Source organism: Buteo buteo, chromosome 13 (assembly GCF_964188355.1).
Source record: "Buteo buteo chromosome 13, bButBut1.hap1.1, whole genome shotgun sequence".
Lineage (NCBI taxonomy): Eukaryota > Metazoa > Chordata > Aves > Accipitriformes > Accipitridae > Buteo > Buteo buteo.
In genome coordinates this window covers 9508708-9525393 of record NC_134183.1, presented here as the reverse complement: position 1 = coordinate 9525393, position 16686 = coordinate 9508708, and the positions used below count along the sequence as shown (strand labels likewise).

At 40.6% G+C, this 16686-nt stretch overlaps 1 protein-coding gene across 2 annotated transcripts in view; it reads left to right on the top strand.

Moving 5' to 3' along the window:
- MEGF11 (multiple EGF like domains 11) overlaps positions 1-16686 on the top strand; it is a 210669-nt gene that overhangs the window by 109930 nt on the left and 84053 nt on the right. For both annotated transcript variants that reach the window (XM_075044634.1, XM_075044633.1), the window contains exons 6-7: positions 4138-4274; positions 10507-10719. In XM_075044634.1, the coding sequence (XP_074900735.1) occupies positions 4138-4274; positions 10507-10719 (350 nt within the window). The remainder of the gene's footprint in view (positions 1-4137; positions 4275-10506; positions 10720-16686) is intronic.

Genomic DNA, 16686 nt, shown 5'->3' with positions numbered 1-16686 from the left:
AGCAAAACTTTTCAGAAACTTAGTAAGAATGTGGCACCTTACCCTTGATTGACATTCAGTGGAGGCAAAGAAAAGGTTGTTTCCTAAAGAGTATTGGAGCTAAAGCATAAAGGAAGCAATTTAAATATTTTTGAGGGCCTATCAGTCCATTTTGGCACTACCCTTAAGAAGTGATTGATAAAATGATTAATATAAAAATATTACTTTTAGGGTATTTTTTTCATCTCCCTTTATCTTCTGCATGCCAGTATTTCTAAGGATCTGAGCTGTTTCACTGTACTGTTCCTTACCTCTATTTTATCAGGATTTTTCTCTTTTTTTGCAAAGTTAAAAAAAACACTAAAGAGATATAAGAATATCAGAATAGAGCAGGAAGTTTTTAGAGGTCTTTTAGCATGCAGTATAGACCCTAAAGAAGAACCACAGTGCTGGGGCTGCACAGCATCTGTGGTCATGTATTCTGGCCCACTTCTGCCCTGTTCCTTACAACTTGGAGTTTCTTCTCTGCATTTTTAGTGGCCCAGAGAGACTTTCCTGAAAACTGTGTTGTTGGCTGCTCTGTCCCCAGAGAAACCCTAGAGTTAAAAGCTGATGTTTGAAACAAGCATAACTGAAAATTGAAGAAAGAGATCAAGTATTCTGGGGAAAGAAACTGAAATTATAAGTAAAAGCACTCAGCTTGTAAATGTTGAGATTTTAAGTATAAAGGGTCTCTCTGGGGTTTTAATGAAAAGCTGGTAATTCAGTACACAGAGAAAAAGTATTTTTTCATGCTATATTTTTAACTCTTAGTGTTTGGAATGGTTTGGGAAGTGAGACATGAGTGGGTTGTAAACGAGCAAGCAAGATGGGATTGCTAGACAGCATTCATTTTATTTCACACCATGGATAGTCTTTCTTTGACATCAGGAATTTTACTTGCTGATTTTGAGGCTTGAGACTGCACGTATGTATTGAATATACCATCATGTTGGAAGGAGAGAATTCTCCCTGGATTTATACAAGTGCAAATCCACTTGGATTTTATTGCTGCTGGATGAGCTGAGACTTTCATCCTTTCCTAAGGTAGGCTTATTAACAGCAGCTCAGCTCCCTTAGGGGCTTGGTTGCCTGTGGGATATGCAAGGGGAGGCAATAAGTTGAATAGGAGGAAATTCTAGGGTTCTTGGGTTCTTAGTTTCTTCCTTGGATCTGCCATCTTCAAAGCCTGGCTCTCTTATTACTTGTAATATTTCTTTCCTCTTGCTTCCTCCCACCCAGTGCAGACTCTTCCAGAAGCACAAGTTATACAAACTGTGTCCTGTGAGATTTTACTGTCCCATGGGTTTTTCACCAAGAAGATGATAGCTAACAGCATATACTGTTGAACTAGTCAACAAAATGTGGCTTCCAGCATACTACGATGTTGGGCTTTTTCCACTTCTGTGTCTTTGTGGCTGTGGGAGTTAGTGGGTGGCTGCTTTAGGGCCTGATTAACAATTTACAGGTTTAATTCTATACATCTTTCTCATTTGCAGTATTAAATTCTCCAAGCACTCTCAGGAAGTAGGGAGAGAAGTTAAATTTAGCATTTACAATGCTTCTCAGAAACACTTTTGGAGGACTAGATCTCCATGATCAGGGAAGCAGCAATCTTTCCTCACATGACAGAACATTTGTACCTGGCAGCACACCCTTTTTGGTCCCAGATCCCATTCTCAAGGCTCTGCATCATGGTGCCATGTTAATACAACACATCCTGCTAATCACTTTTTTCTCATTGCCTCTGGGCTTTATGAAGCAACTATAATTTGTATTTTTGTCTATTTTTCTTTATGTTGTGGATTTTAAACATGGGGCGTGAGAGAAAATGGAGCAGAAAAAAATCTTTTCTATACTACAAAATGGTAATAATATATCACACAATGTCCAAAGCAGAAGCTGATGAGATCAGGGCCTTAAAAAATGTGCTGATGGGGTGAACTTTACTGATCAGATGTATAAGCAGCAGGAAACGTTGGTCTGACATTTGATCCTCCAGAGAAGGATGTTTTGGATTCCCTTAGTACATATTAATGCAAAAAGTATGCCTAAAGATTCTCTTGGCTCCGGGGGGATGCATCACAGAGTATTGCTTTCTCATCATTTGTTGATAGAAATCCTGTTCCTTTTGAGATGTGAAGAGAGAAAGTATTTATTATCAAGATAAATGGATACTTATGTTTTCAGATATGTAGTGTTGTGTATTACTCAAGTCCAGAGACACCATTTTTTAAACACTGTAATCTGAAAGTTCTTGAACTGAGGCCAACCTGTCTATTTTACAGGCAAGGAACCACCTATCACTGTTTGGGAAAGGCTTGAAGTGTCTGTTTTATAATTACATTGAAGAGCAGCCTCTCCACTTTGGGGTTGTTGATATTGCTAAACTTCCCAAACTGTTGAGCGAGGACCCCAAGGAGTGAAAGCAGCCGTTATGTTCCTGTTTTATGTTTTGTTTAAGTTGTGTCTAATATGTGCCTTGTTCAAAACTCAGAGCCCCTGGGGCTTGGTTAGGGAAATAAGACTTCAGAGAGATTAAAAGAAAATAATAATAGGGACAGAAAAACACTGTTTCTATCAAACACTGTGCACTGTGCAGGCACTGGCAGCAGCACCCCTTGCTACAGTTGCCAAACATTTTCCATTATAGGACCCCATCTTCAGATCACAGTACTGCCAGACTTGTTTTGGCTGAAGTTACTCAGCCGGATGCCAGCCTCAGAATTTATGTTTGCTCACATAAAAAAACATGCATACAACTTCTAAGAAAGTCTAGGGAAATCCTTGTAAGGCCTTGATACTTAGCAGGGGACATGATGTGATACTTGGGGGAAACCCACCTGAGTTTGGCAAATAAATTCTCCAAAGACACAACCCATGGTAAGCATTCTCTGCCTTGGGGCTGAAAAGCTGGAACAAGGTTTGCCCAGCAATTGCTTTTCCTTATGAGCAGTGTGAGAGTGCACAACCAAGAATGAGAGTCTGTCTTTTCTTCACTTTCAGGGGTGGTTAAGCAGGGAGGGGAAGGAGGAAACAACTCAAAGATGGGGATTTGGGTCCAGATGAAGAAGAGGACTAAAAAGGAGTCTGCAACAAGGATTTGGGGTAGACTGGAATAAAGAGGCAGGAGAGGAGAGGGCTGGCAGCATAAAATGGAGGAAGGAGGTAGCCACCAAGATGTGTTGTTGAGGCAAGTCAGGGCCTGAGATATGGCTCTAAGGTTGGGGATAGGGAGCTGGGAGGATGTTGGATGATGCATCCAGCCAGTGTTCAGGGATTAGGCAGATATTCCACTGCAAAATCACTTCTTCTGGCCAAAAGGCTGCTGCACTGCTGATCTGGAGAGTCAAATTGCTTCTATGTCATCACTGGTGACTTTCTGCAACCATCCCAGTCTGTTGTTCCCATCCTGCCTCCTCCGTGGCTTAGACAAGGCACTGGCAGATGCCATTCTGTGCTGCTTGAAGAGATGAGTGTGGAGGCTGGATGAGAGTAGAGGGAAAGAAGGTAGGTAGGTTCTGAAGAGTAGTAGAGGACTTCTCCAGCAGTTGTATTTGGTCTTCTTTGTGATTGGATGAAGTGGGGCTGTCTGAACAGGGGAGAACATCATAGAATATCACAACTAGCAGAACTTTGTCCTCCCAGTGCAGCCTTTCCAACAATCCTTCTTTTCCCAAATGTTTACTTTGTGACACTTGCCCAGCGTAGGTCTAACAACTTTTCAGACTCTATTTCACAAAAAAACCCACCAGCACATATGCAGCTTTGTAGTCTTCTCTGGTTGCCTTTAACATCTCCCAAGCCTTCCTGCATCTATTCAAGGGGCAGTGAATATCCTGCCACCCCAGCTGCAGTTTACAGGGGAGATACAAAGAAGAGAATTATCAGTGACTGTACAGTGGTAAGAAAAATCCCTTCTGGAGATAGGGTAGACAGGCATTTATTCTGGTAGCAGAATTTTGAGACTATCTTTAGCCCATCTTAAACAGAAAAAATATTGCCACTACACTTAGATCTAGTTTTAGCAAGAAGGACAATAAAAATCCAAGCGGCATATAGAAATTTATTGCATTATTAATGTTGACTGAAATATTGCTCTTTCTGCAACCTTACTAGGGGCTGGTGTGTGCACAGCCATGTCCTCCTGGAACATTTGGAATTAACTGCAGCCAGGACTGTCCATGCCACAATGGAGGACACTGTGATCCCGTGACAGGAAAATGCATCTGTACAGCTGGCTATATAGGAGACAGGTAAAAATCAAAACCCCAAAGCCTTCAGTTTTAGCCATGGATTGGCAATATTTATATCCCTTCTAGGACAATCTTACTCTCTGAAAAATGGTGTTATGTTTCTGTTGCTCCAATTAGGTTCATCCTTCTGAAGCAGTTCAAGCATTATAAATGTGGCAATGTTATTACTTTTTATTGGCAATGCTCTCCATTTACAGAGATTTTTTAATACAACTTTTAAAATTTAATGGATTAAATTTAATTTAGATATTTACAGTGATAAATTTAATAGAGAGCATTACATGTTTACAAGATATGTAAATGAACTATATTTACACAAATTAATATCCTCAAGAGTAAGCAATGCAGCAGTTTAATGTTTCCTTCAGCTCCTCTGTGCTGCTGCAGCACCGATCCATCTCAGACACCAACAAAGGGTGATAAATCCTCAAAATTTATAAATGAGGGCCTTCACCCATAAATCAATCAGAGAGGATGATAATATTGTTTTACAAAGGTGTCATGGATTCAACAAAATGACTACACAGCAAAGTCAAGGTGGGACTGTAACACATGTTGGCTTAGCCCTCCAGCTAATCCTGCCAGCATGGCCAACATGGTGGGGAAGCTGCAGTTAAAAAAGCTTTCATATGCAGTTTTTACTAGGGTTTGGACTGTGTCACCAGGGTGTCCAGAGACCGTGGGCACAGCTCACTAGTGTATGCTATGCTAAAGCCCTTTCTCCTGTATCTTCCCTTTTTTTATTAGCTAGAACAAGCTAGTATCAGTATACAGACATATGCTACAATTATACTTTTAGGCAGGAAAGCTCAGTGGAATTTCTCATTTCTTGCTTCATTGTATAATCAGCAGGCCTTTATAGCATGCAAACAGGCCAACCGTCAACACTGTACTGGGGTTCAGAAGGCTATGCTCTTTCCCATTAAATGTGGAAGTTCCTTGTTTCCATTTTATCAACAGTGGTAATTGAGGGGGCTCTGGAGATTATGTCAGGATTTGCATGTGATTGAATATGGTGGAAATACTAATTATTTCAAATTAATTTAGTGGAGAAGGCATCAGTGTGTCTCTCTTCCCCCATCCTCCATCTGGAGACAGTGATTTCAATCATAGGGTACCATATAATTACTGTTGCTAACCAAAGCTTTCTCTTTCTCTCCTTTTGGGGACAATTTCACTGAAGGAAGCAACTGTGCAGCCTGGACACTTACACTGGTGACCACACTTCAATCCCAAGCTGTCCCCAGTGCTGGCCATGCTGAGGAAGGCTGACAGAGGCCCTCTGTCTCTAGGTCTCTTCATTTGGTTGTGGCAGACTTACATTGATTTCTGACTGTAGGTGAATCAACATCGGAGCTCTTGGGAGCTCACAGCCAGCAGACTGTAGCTGAGCCAGCTTCTTTGGTCAACTTCCAATATAGGCCCCAGCCGCAAGGGAGGACATGCTGCAGAAGAGCTGGCTCTGATATAGGCATGTGGCACAGGGAAAGAGTGGTAGTGGAGCTGCTGAATGGCAACACTTACACACTCCAGCAATAAGAGTAGAGAAAGGACTGTTGGGGATGAGGAAAGGAGATGGCAATTACAAAGCAGAAGACCTAGTTCTGCCTGCTGTCAAAAGCGGAGAGTTTTGCTGCTGATGGCCCTTAGAGAGAGGCTGGAGAAGGCAGCTTGGGGAGAAACTGGGCAGAGGAGGCACTACAGGGCAGACCTGACAGGAGTTCACAAGAATTTGTCCTTGAGCAAAGGGAGCCTGGGCTTTTCAGATCTGTGCTTGGAGAAAAGTGAGAGAGATTTCGACTCCGAAGAGAGATGTTGCTTGAGAAGACAGAAGCAGGGAGGGAGAAAATAAGGCATGATCAGTTGGAAGAGGTGTAAAATTATTGAGAGCAGCCCTGGAGAAGGACTTGGAGGTATTAGTGAATGAAAAACTGAATATGAGCCAGCAATGTGCGCTTGCAGCCCAGAAAGCCAGTCGCATTCTGGGCTGCATCAAAAGAAGCATGACCAGCAGGTCAGGGGAGGTGATTCTGCCCCTCTACTCCACTCTGGTGAGACCCTACCTGCAGTACTGCGTTCAGCTCTGGGGCCCCCAACATAAGAAAAACATGGACCTGCTCAAGCAGGTCCACGGGAGGGCCACGAAGATGGTCAGTGGGCTGGAGCACCTCCCCTGTGAGGACAGGCTGAGAGAATTGGGGCTGTTTAGCCTGGAGAAGAGAAGGCTCTGGGGAGATCTTATAGCAGCCTGCCAGTACTTAAAGGGGGCCTACAGGAAAGCTGGGGAGGGACTCTTTAACAGGGAGTGTAGTGATAGGATGAGGGGTAACATTTTTAAATGGAAAGAGGGTAGATTTTGATCAGATATTTAGGAAAGAATTCTTTACTGTGGGGGTGGTAAGGTGCTGGAACAGGTTGCCCAGAAAGCTTGTGGATGCCCCATCCCTGGAAACATTCAAGGCCAGGTTGGAGGGGACTTTGAGCAACCTGGTCTAGTGGAAGGTGTCCCTGCCCATGGCAGGGGGGTTGGAACTAGATGACCATTAAAGATTCCTTCCAACCCAAACCGTTCTATGATTCTATGAAAAGAAGCCGAGAGAAGGTCATATTGTGGACCTGCACCCAAGCAAAACCGTTAGGAATGGCTCACTTGCCCCCTCCTGGAGCAGGGAAGAAACAGATAGACACTGAAGGGACAGGCAGAAGAGCAGAAATGCAGGCATGTGGAAGGATGGATGAGAACAGGAGAAAGTTAGGTAAATGTGCAGTTCAGAAAGCTTTTCTGGCAGCAGGGAAAAACTGTATTAGCCTAGAAATTCCCACCTTTCAAACAGGTTCTCAGAAGGTTAAAACATGTTTATCTATCAGCCTTTAATCAGCCTTCGGTAAGGGAAGTGAAGCCTTAGACTCATTATATTCAGTTGGAGTTCTGCCTCTCACTTGGGCTAGGACAGCACGTTGTCTGTAATGGTTTGTTCTGAACAGGCATGCATACCCTTACCTTGCTGTTAACTACAGTTAGCTAATGGCAGATTGCCCCTTGATTTCAGTGATGGCAGGAGCAGGCACAAGGTCTTTAAAAAGTCTAAATTGCTTTCCTTAGTTATGTGTTCATACAGCATGGACAATGGGACAGATTAGTCAGCACCATTTTAGCTTAAACTCTATTTTACTTTCTGGATTCATGCAACGGCTGCAGCATTACAGTATAATTGCAAATATAGCAGGATAATGCTGCTGCACAAAATAATGTTTTCTTAAAATTTTACAAGGCGCCGAAAAAATATTCTTAATAATAACAGATATTGTGAATAACAAGAATAAAAACATAAACACACTTTATCTACTATAATATTTTTTAATTGTCAGTAACTACTATATAATACTACAGTTCATCATCTTGTGCAGAAGATAATAACATAGAGTTAGATAAATAGCTGTGGAGATGAAATGGTCATAAAGGTCTATGTAAGTGTAATTGCCACACTTTGTTCCCTACCTGTTTTCCAGGAAGTGGCACTGCACTAAATATCTGGGAAATTGGCAAGCAATATTAACACCTCCAGGAAGCTTTGTGCTCTGCTAAAATGACTGGATATGTCATGTAAATGTATGTTTTGCGAACTGGAAAGGAATAATAGCAGAAGCACAGTTAGAAGCTGAGGATGGGGCTGTCTAAGAATTCAGTGGCTGCCAGGAAAAGTGAACATACTGTTTTAGCTTTGTTTTCCATATTGCCATTAAACCTAAAGATAGAATCTTAACAAAATAAATACCACATTGGTTATAACAATATGAGCAGGCTTATTCTCTTGTTGTTGTGTTTGTACCTGTATCTTTTATCGACTGAATGGCAATCTCCAGGTTTGCGTATTTTGGATGGCTTTTAATATTTGTCTGTGCTACATAAATGTGATAACTATTGCAAAACAACAAACAGAAAAGCCTAAAAAACTTTACAGCATTGTTCCATGAAAAAAAATTATCTGGAAAAGATGTAGGTGTATGTACTAAGTTCATCTGTTAAGCAGGCTGTCTTATGTTTAATATTTTGTGAAATTGCTTCCATTAATTCTACAGGTGACAGCCATATTATCCTATCCCAACCCAAATAATTATAGTACATATTAAAGTTCAGTGGAGATTATAATACGAATCTCCCCAGATAGGCAGAAAGCAATGTAAATTAAACAAGAAACATAACTAGGGCTTAGCAGCTCATTTTGTAATTTAATTGAACAATGTATCTGGTTGTTAATGGTGCTATGGACACATTAGATTGATATGTTGCAAAGGAAAGATGTTTAAGTAGAAAGCTAATTCCTGCTGTGATTATTCTTATGTTCCAGAGGAGTCATCATTAGTATTCTTTGTATAAAATTCATTAGCGGTAGCTGCTTGATCTCCAAATAAATAAGTTGATTAAATTGTTAGTAGAAAAAGGCTAATTATGTAAATGGATTAGGTCGTCAATATTTCATTTCCAGATGCTTTTCTCCCTGCTAGGTAATGCTTCATCTTCTATAAATATAAAATGATATAGTGCACTATTGACTAAGTATTCATCTCGTTGAGTACAGTGCTCTCCTGCTAACTAGTAGGGCTGTATACAGCAATGGAGACATAAGGCATCTTAATACGTTCTTCATTGCATTTCATTTGCTTTAAGTGTTTCTGTCCTAATGTTACCCATTCTTTGCTGGTTATTTCCTTTGCAGCTGAACTACTCTGAGAGCAGCAGGGCTAGCAGCCAGTACCGCTGGTGATTCTCTGGGCTTTTTCCCTTCCTGTTTGTCACAGGCTCCTCTCTCTTTGGGTCTCGTATGAACTCCTGAACTTGGATTGTGTAACTAGCAACTGTGTTGATGCTTGCTCCAGTTAAATCACTAGCTAGGCATTTTGCTTTGTTCATTTATTTTTAGTAAAACATGATAATCTGAAGCTGCAAAAGTAATGCTCTTCTTATATACTGGCTGTGTTCATTGCAGTTTTGCCTGGCTTGCATCACACATTAATCTTTTATTACTGATCATTATATTAACTCTCACCTGCCAGCTGTGAAATGACCTGCAGAAAGACATTTAACAATTGCCTCTATCCACTGAGTTTACAGTATACACTTTAATCAATGCTCAGGATTAAATTAATGCTGATAGGCAATTTCCAATATCTGGCATCCATGCGATAAGGGAATTGGGCTTTTCTGGACTTCTTTTTCTTTTTTTTATTAACTGAAAAGGCATATCTATATTTCACGGTGGATCATGTAAACTGTAGTACTGACTCACTGCAGAATTTTGAAACCACTATGTTATGTCAAGCACAGAATCAGTTGCTTTCTTTAGGACCTTAGTTGAGCTTTTCAAAGAAGGAAATATTATGAATACTTAAACTGGTTGTGTAGGACAATGAAACAGACTTTTTGGCAGATTTCATAATGTATCCAGTAGGGAAATATTTTAAACAGTGCATGGAAGGTGCAATTTAAAACAATCTGTGTATAGTGTTTGCCGGTTCCCTTTTTATGTGTAGCAAATATTAAAAATGTTGGCAATTTTGGAGAAGACACTACACTAAGGAGCGTGAAAGTGATTTGTCTTGAGATTTTATACTACTGAGCATCGCTGGAGTAAGAGATGAAAAGCAAATTTGAGCTTTAGTTACTGTGAACACACACACAAAAGACAAAGGAGTATATTTTCTCCTAGTTGGTATAAAGCTGGTGCAATGACAGCATAGAGGCAAAGTAAAACTATACGTTGCTAGAGAACACTTTACTCAATATTGTTTAATAGACCTTTCAATCCTCATTATCACTAAGAGGACCATATGCTTTTAAAGAAGGTGCTCAATCCTTCTGTAATAAAGAGAAAGCAAACAGATGAGGGTTTTTCTATAAAGTATCTTACTCTATATCAGTTTCTTATGGTTGATGAATGGAATTGTCAAGGTCCAAGAAACAAGAATGCACTTTGTTAACTAAGGTAATACTAACTAATGCAAATTTTGCAGGATATAATTGGACAGAGATTAATGCACTTTCAGTCAACAGCAATTTACATGCCCAAGATGTCACATCACTCAGTGATACCATCAGTTCACTGTATATTACATAAATAAATGAGCAATAATTTTAAACTTATTTCATTAACAAAAACATTCCCATGTAAAAGTCATAAGCAGACCAGACTATAGTATTTGATTGGATCCTGTCTCACATATTTCATTACAGGTGTCAGGAAGAGTGTCCTGTTGGGACATATGGCTTTCAGTGCACACAAAGATGTGACTGCCAAAATGGTGCAAAGTGTTATCATGTAAATGGAGCGTGTATGTGTGACCCTGGATTTAAAGGGATTTATTGCCAAGAAAGAATGTGTCCAGAAGGGGTTTATGGCCTCAAATGCAACAAGAGGTGTCCTTGCAATATTACCAACACTCTCAGGTATGTACATCATATTATATACTACTGTGGGGACTGGTCAAATAAAAGCATTGGGAAAAAATTCTATTAACTACACCTACCACTTTTTTCTCTGTAGTTTTAATTAAGAACACAGACAGTTCCTCTGGATTGCAATCTTTGATTTAAACGACCTCAGGTTTGGAACCGTAAGCCTCAGTCCAGCCAGCTACTAAGCATGTATCTGTTAACTACTTAACTAGTTTCTCTAAAATCTGAAACAATCTGACGTATGGCCTTATCCTGTAACTGCAGTCTTTTAGGTATAAGAACTATCATACGATGCCCATATGTATATATAATAACACACTGAAGCTTAAAAAATATAGGTATATTTACTCAAATCCATCATTTTGGCTCTTTTTATTGCATGGGTTTTCTTGTTAAATCTATAGACAGCAAGGGGACTTTCAAAATGAAACCTAATTTGCTTCAGTTTATGTCTCGTGGCAAATTACCTTGTTGAAAACACTTGAGGCAGATGTATAAATAGACTGAAATCAATATCGCCAAGTCAGTCTATGGAACTGTTATAGAGTCGACATTGTCAAAATAGACATCTCTTCTCTTGTGTGCCTATTTTTGTTCTTCATTCTGTATGTGTATGTGTGAAATATTCAGGAAAATAAACATTAGGGAAGTATACCTAAAATGGAATAAGCCTCACTTAAAAGGTCAGGTTTCGATGTTTTATTCCCTTTTGCTTTTTTTTAGGATCTGATTCTTGAGGTTCTCATTACTAAGAGTTAGAGCCACAAACAGACTTGAGCAGCTAACATGGGATAGGTTGAATTTGCTTTCCCATTGCAGGCTTGAATAAATTTTCTGAACTCTGAAAAAAGGAAGAATTAAAGACTCTTCCCTATTATCCTATTTGTTACCTTTTGCAACTCCTTGCCTTGTTTACTGACTGCAAGAATTGCTATTTGGATGTTCCTCACTCCCTCACATACAGTAAAGGGAGCCTGGACAGCGAAAACACCCTGGCCTCAGCTACTCTGATGGACTAGAGTGCCCACATTTCCTTACCATGTCTGCAAGATGCTGAGCTCCTCAGCTCCCACTTGTTTTCCTCCTTTTTCTGTCCATTACTGTTAAGCATTCATAGCCAATTCAGGATTGTGTAGGCTTCAGAGGGAGGTGGGGATAATTGATGCCCAAGCAAATATGCCCTTGATACGGACATTCTTCAATTTTAAACCAGACAGGTAGGGACCTGACTGTCTTGCTGATGATGACAAACCTAGCTTGCAATCTTGCAGCCTGCTAAAATATAAACACTCTCCTCAATTATGTATGCAAGCAACACCACCTAATTTGTGTGCGTGCACACATGCGCGCGCACTCACACACACACAAACACTTCAGGCAAATCTGTTTGTGTGCTTGAGATAGACTCTATTTGTCTCAGTCTTGGGAATAAACAGGTGATCTTTCTTGTGAATTCAAGTTCAGCTGTGAGTGGTGAAGCTTTGCTTAACTGAAAGTCAGAGCTCACAATGGATTATTTAAAAGCCTTGTAATTCTGATGATATGAGTCCTCTACAGAAAGATAGTTCTAGTTCTATTGGGTTTGACAGCGAGGATCCAAAGTGTTCGACACCTCAAAGGCAGCTCTGTACAACAGGCTTCTATCACTTCTGATTATTTTGTGTATCATAAAATCATTGCGAAAAATAACATCCCTAAGGCATGAGCTGAGCATTATACACAAAAGGTTAATGTTGTGTTGTACTGAGGATAGGGGACGTCTCAAGAATTACTGCAGAGTGAGCTAAGGTATAAATTCCTGCATGTCATACCACTCTGCAGTACCTGCCAGCGTACACGACTTAAACATGCGGTAAATACAAGGTAAACTGCTCCTCAGTGAAAGCTGTTCTTCATGTGTACTGGAGGGTGAGCATATGCTCTTGGACAGTAGCTGACACAGTGTGTCTTCACCCCCTCTCCTAGCCTGCAGAAACCTGTTTGTGTGCCCATTTTCCCGTAAAGGTGTAAATAGAGTGGAAGGACTGCAAGCCACAGGCAAGGCCAAGCTTGGCTACTGTTTCTCAGCTAAGTGCTTGGTTCATTAAGAGTCTTTTAAGTGGGGGACGACTGTGAGTTTGAGGGTGCAAGAGTTCAACGTGGCTTACTCAAAGAACTACCTGGGAGGTGCTCTGGGGGTTTGTCAGAAGATCCTTCCTGAAAGAACAGACTACCACCATCCAGCTCTGAAGAAAGATGAGGTCTCAAGTTTGAGAGAGCTCAGAAAGAGGATGCGATCATCCTCTCACAGCTTTTTCTGGGCATGTGGTTGTTGTTACCCACTGTGTACCTGACCTGTGCCTGGTTGCTGTCTGATGGATACATTTTGTGCCTTCCCTCCCATCACTGCTCCGTCAGCTTCACTTGCAGCATCCTCTGCTAAGATGGTATCTCCACTTCCTTAATAAATGAGTCTAGTCTCTCCATTGATAAAATCTCCCTTTTTCCTACATCTTATCACTGCTGTTATGGAACAAAGAGCTATCAGCAAGCTGTAGATCTGTAAATGTTCTTTCATTCATCCATGGTATTTCAGCTTTCCACTTTTCAATGAGCTCCTCAGAGTGCTGTCAGTTTCTGAGCTGAGGAGTGTCAGAGTTGATGGAAAATGACCTTCTCCAAAGGCACTCCATATTCTGAACAAATCTTTTTACTGATTGTTTAACCGGTCCCTTACAGTGCACTTCTCTTCCCAGCCACCTCCTCCCATTCCTCCCCTGAATTTTTATCATTACTGGAACTGTGGTCTTCCAAAGTGATTCATTTACTGACAGCCATCTCTTTTCCCCAGAAGCAGTTTAAACTCTTGGCTACTTGTTGCAATACCTGAGTGTGTAGGGTAATTACATAAACACTTGAAAGAAGGTGAGGGAAGCTTGCTTATTTCTGTCAGTGGTTTTGACTCATTTGATCTGGTTATTGGAGAGCTGGCTGGAACAGAAAGTTCTGGGAGCTTTGAGGAGCAGGTTGGGGAGGAACATTAAGAAATACACAATCAGCTTTTCTATTTTCATAGATCTATCTATTTTAATGTCTGAAGAGACCAGCATGATCATCTAGTCTAACCTCCTGCATAGTAATGGCTGAAGAACATCATCCAATAATTTCTGCATCAAAGCACGCTGAAAGGCACTTTGTACAGGACTTTTGAACAACCCCAGAATTAGGTAATTTAGAATGCATTGGTGACTTGGACTGTCCTTCCACAGGAAAGGATACACCTGTAAAATAGTCCCTTATGCAAAAAGCCCATGTTGAGACAGTCTACAATAGTCAGACAGGCATAATGCTGGCTTGCTCTTCTGAAAAGCAGAGAGGGGAATGAATAGCTGGAATAGGCTCAGCCACCCACCCTTCTTGAACACTGGTGTGGAGCCAGTGTGTGGAGCCATATGCCTTTAGTAATGTCTTTCCCAGGTCAGAGACGTGAGAACGGAAGGAAGACACAGTGACCTGTTCAGCCTTGACACTTTCCTACTGTGACAAAGTCAAATGAAATGGATAGATCTCCAGAGACTCTGATTATTGCCTCGACACTGAAAAGTTCGGAAGGACCAAACCCCATGGATCTTGCATGAAGTTTTGCCTTGACCTAAGTCAATAATGTGCTTGAATGAGGCTGTCTTTGAAGACTTGCTGGACTGAAGTAGTGGCCATACAGTCCCATTGTGGCTACTTCTTTAAAAGCAAGAGGACATTTTAGTAAGGGAGACTGAACGTAGTATGGACGCCAAAAGACAGAAAATACTGTTAAATAAGGATTAGGCCTGTTGTTAATTAAGATGAGATGACTGATGTGTAAACAGAAAGTCAGGCAATTCACTGGGAAGAAGTTGTTTTGGCTGAAAGTTGTGTGGAGAACAAATTCAGAATTTGGTACAGCTGTGCTGTCTAAAACATTTCTTTTCCCAGTTTGCCTCAAAAACGTTACCTGGTTTCCTCAGTTTTCCTCAAAATCAGATGCTTAAACAATTTAAAGGTCAAAAATGACTTTCTGTTTTTCAGTTCAGCCAGTAAATTTTAAAAAATAAATCTTTTATTGCTGTAAAAGTGGCTCAAAAGCCAGGGACCATACAGTAGCTTCCAAACTGCAGCAAAAGCCATGGAACAATTTCCTTCTCATGCCATGTTGTGCACTGTGGACAGCTTCCAGTTTCCACCTCTACTTGGCCTAGAGCTAGAGGAACGCTTGGCTGCTTGCATTCGCTCTAAGTTTTCTACACTATTCCTTCCTGTTATGCAGGAGATTTGAAGAAATAAAAGTTGTTAAGATTCAATGCAAAATACTAATGTATAACACTGCCAAACTCTTTCAAGAGCGTAAGGTTCCCTTCCTGCTCACAAGTGGTTAGAAAGCAGATATTAGTGGGTTTGCCTTCTGGGATCTTTTTGGAGGCCTCACATTCTCTCACCCATCCATTCAGTGATCCTTCTCTAGTGGAATTGTTTGTGTTTCTTAATTTCAGTTTATTAGTAGCATGGAGAAGTGCCTTACATATGCTGTAACCTGTGCTGGCAAAATGTTATATGGACTCATGACCTTGTAAGGTACATTCAGAACAGGAAGGGAGGAATTATACAAATACAAACATTGCTAGCTGTGTTTCCTATTCTTTGCCCTAACACTTTTGCCATTAAGTGCCTCAAACTTTTCAACTTCAATGCAGGTAGCATTTAGTTCACTGGACCGTCTGGATGCATAGATGGTTGGATGGACGATAGATGAATTTCCTAGCTATTGTTATATTTCTAGGTACATAGTCTGAACAGAATGAAATTTTACAGAATGCCAATATGAGAGAAACATTCTTAACTCACACGTACATGCATACCTATACTGTTTCTACATCATGAGCTGCAATATATTTAGTATGTAACTCTGATGACTTTAATTACTGGTTCATACATACCAGAATAGAACAATTAATAATAAAAACTTAGTACTATTTAGTGATATCAGCTGCAGATCTTAAAAGGGTTTCCAAAGGAAGAAAGGCATCATTTTACAAATGGGAAAAATGAAGGCAGAAAGAGGAACTTACATGGCCAAGATTCACTGGCAGGACTGGGAAGAGAACAGCTGTCTTCTGAATTTTGGTTAAGCATCTAAAGCTCAGCCATCTTCAAGCTAACACTGCATCAGGGCACCTTAATTGTCAAACAAGTGATTTTGATTCGGGGCCTTGTATTCTCTGTATCTGAGACAAGTCTCCTGTCTCCCCTGGCCAGACACAGCCTGCAACCTCATTTCAGACCTAGCTATGTAGGTTTGAAGTCCTCTTGCTTGTTATGCTACCATAACACTATGGGGTGTGTTAATGTTTGGCTTTTGCCAAAAGCTTTGGAAAGATTTATTCTACTACTGTCAAGGAGAAGTTTCTCTTCCCCTGCTGTATGGTCTATTCACCAACTGTTGCTACCTACCCAGAACTATTGTTATGGGTACCATAACTCTGGAATCTAATGTGGAGGATTTTTCCTAATCCTACAATGCTAGCATTCTGTAAGGCAGCAAAAGATAAGTATTTCAAAGCACTGAGAGACTACAAGTGCTTGGCCTAGGAGAAAAACAAAACTCTGATATGCTTAGGCTGATAACAGAAGTGTTCTTGCTTCAACAGGAAGATTATATGGATGCAGGGACCCAAACATCTGCATTGGACTTTTCCTGGCTTATAGCCTCATGAAAGAGTGGACAAGGCTTTGGGAGGGAAGAATATGGTCTCAACCTTCTACTTGACCTTGTTTTGGAGTCCAAGCCCTCTGTCTCCTGCAGACTCTTCTGCAAAGCCTGTTTGGTTTTTGCTTCTTATTTTAGTGCATGTTAGGATGATATTTAGTCCTCAATATATAGCTTGCATTCCATGCAAAAAAGCTTTTCATTTTGATGAAGGAGCCAACCTTGGAGTAGAAATTCTT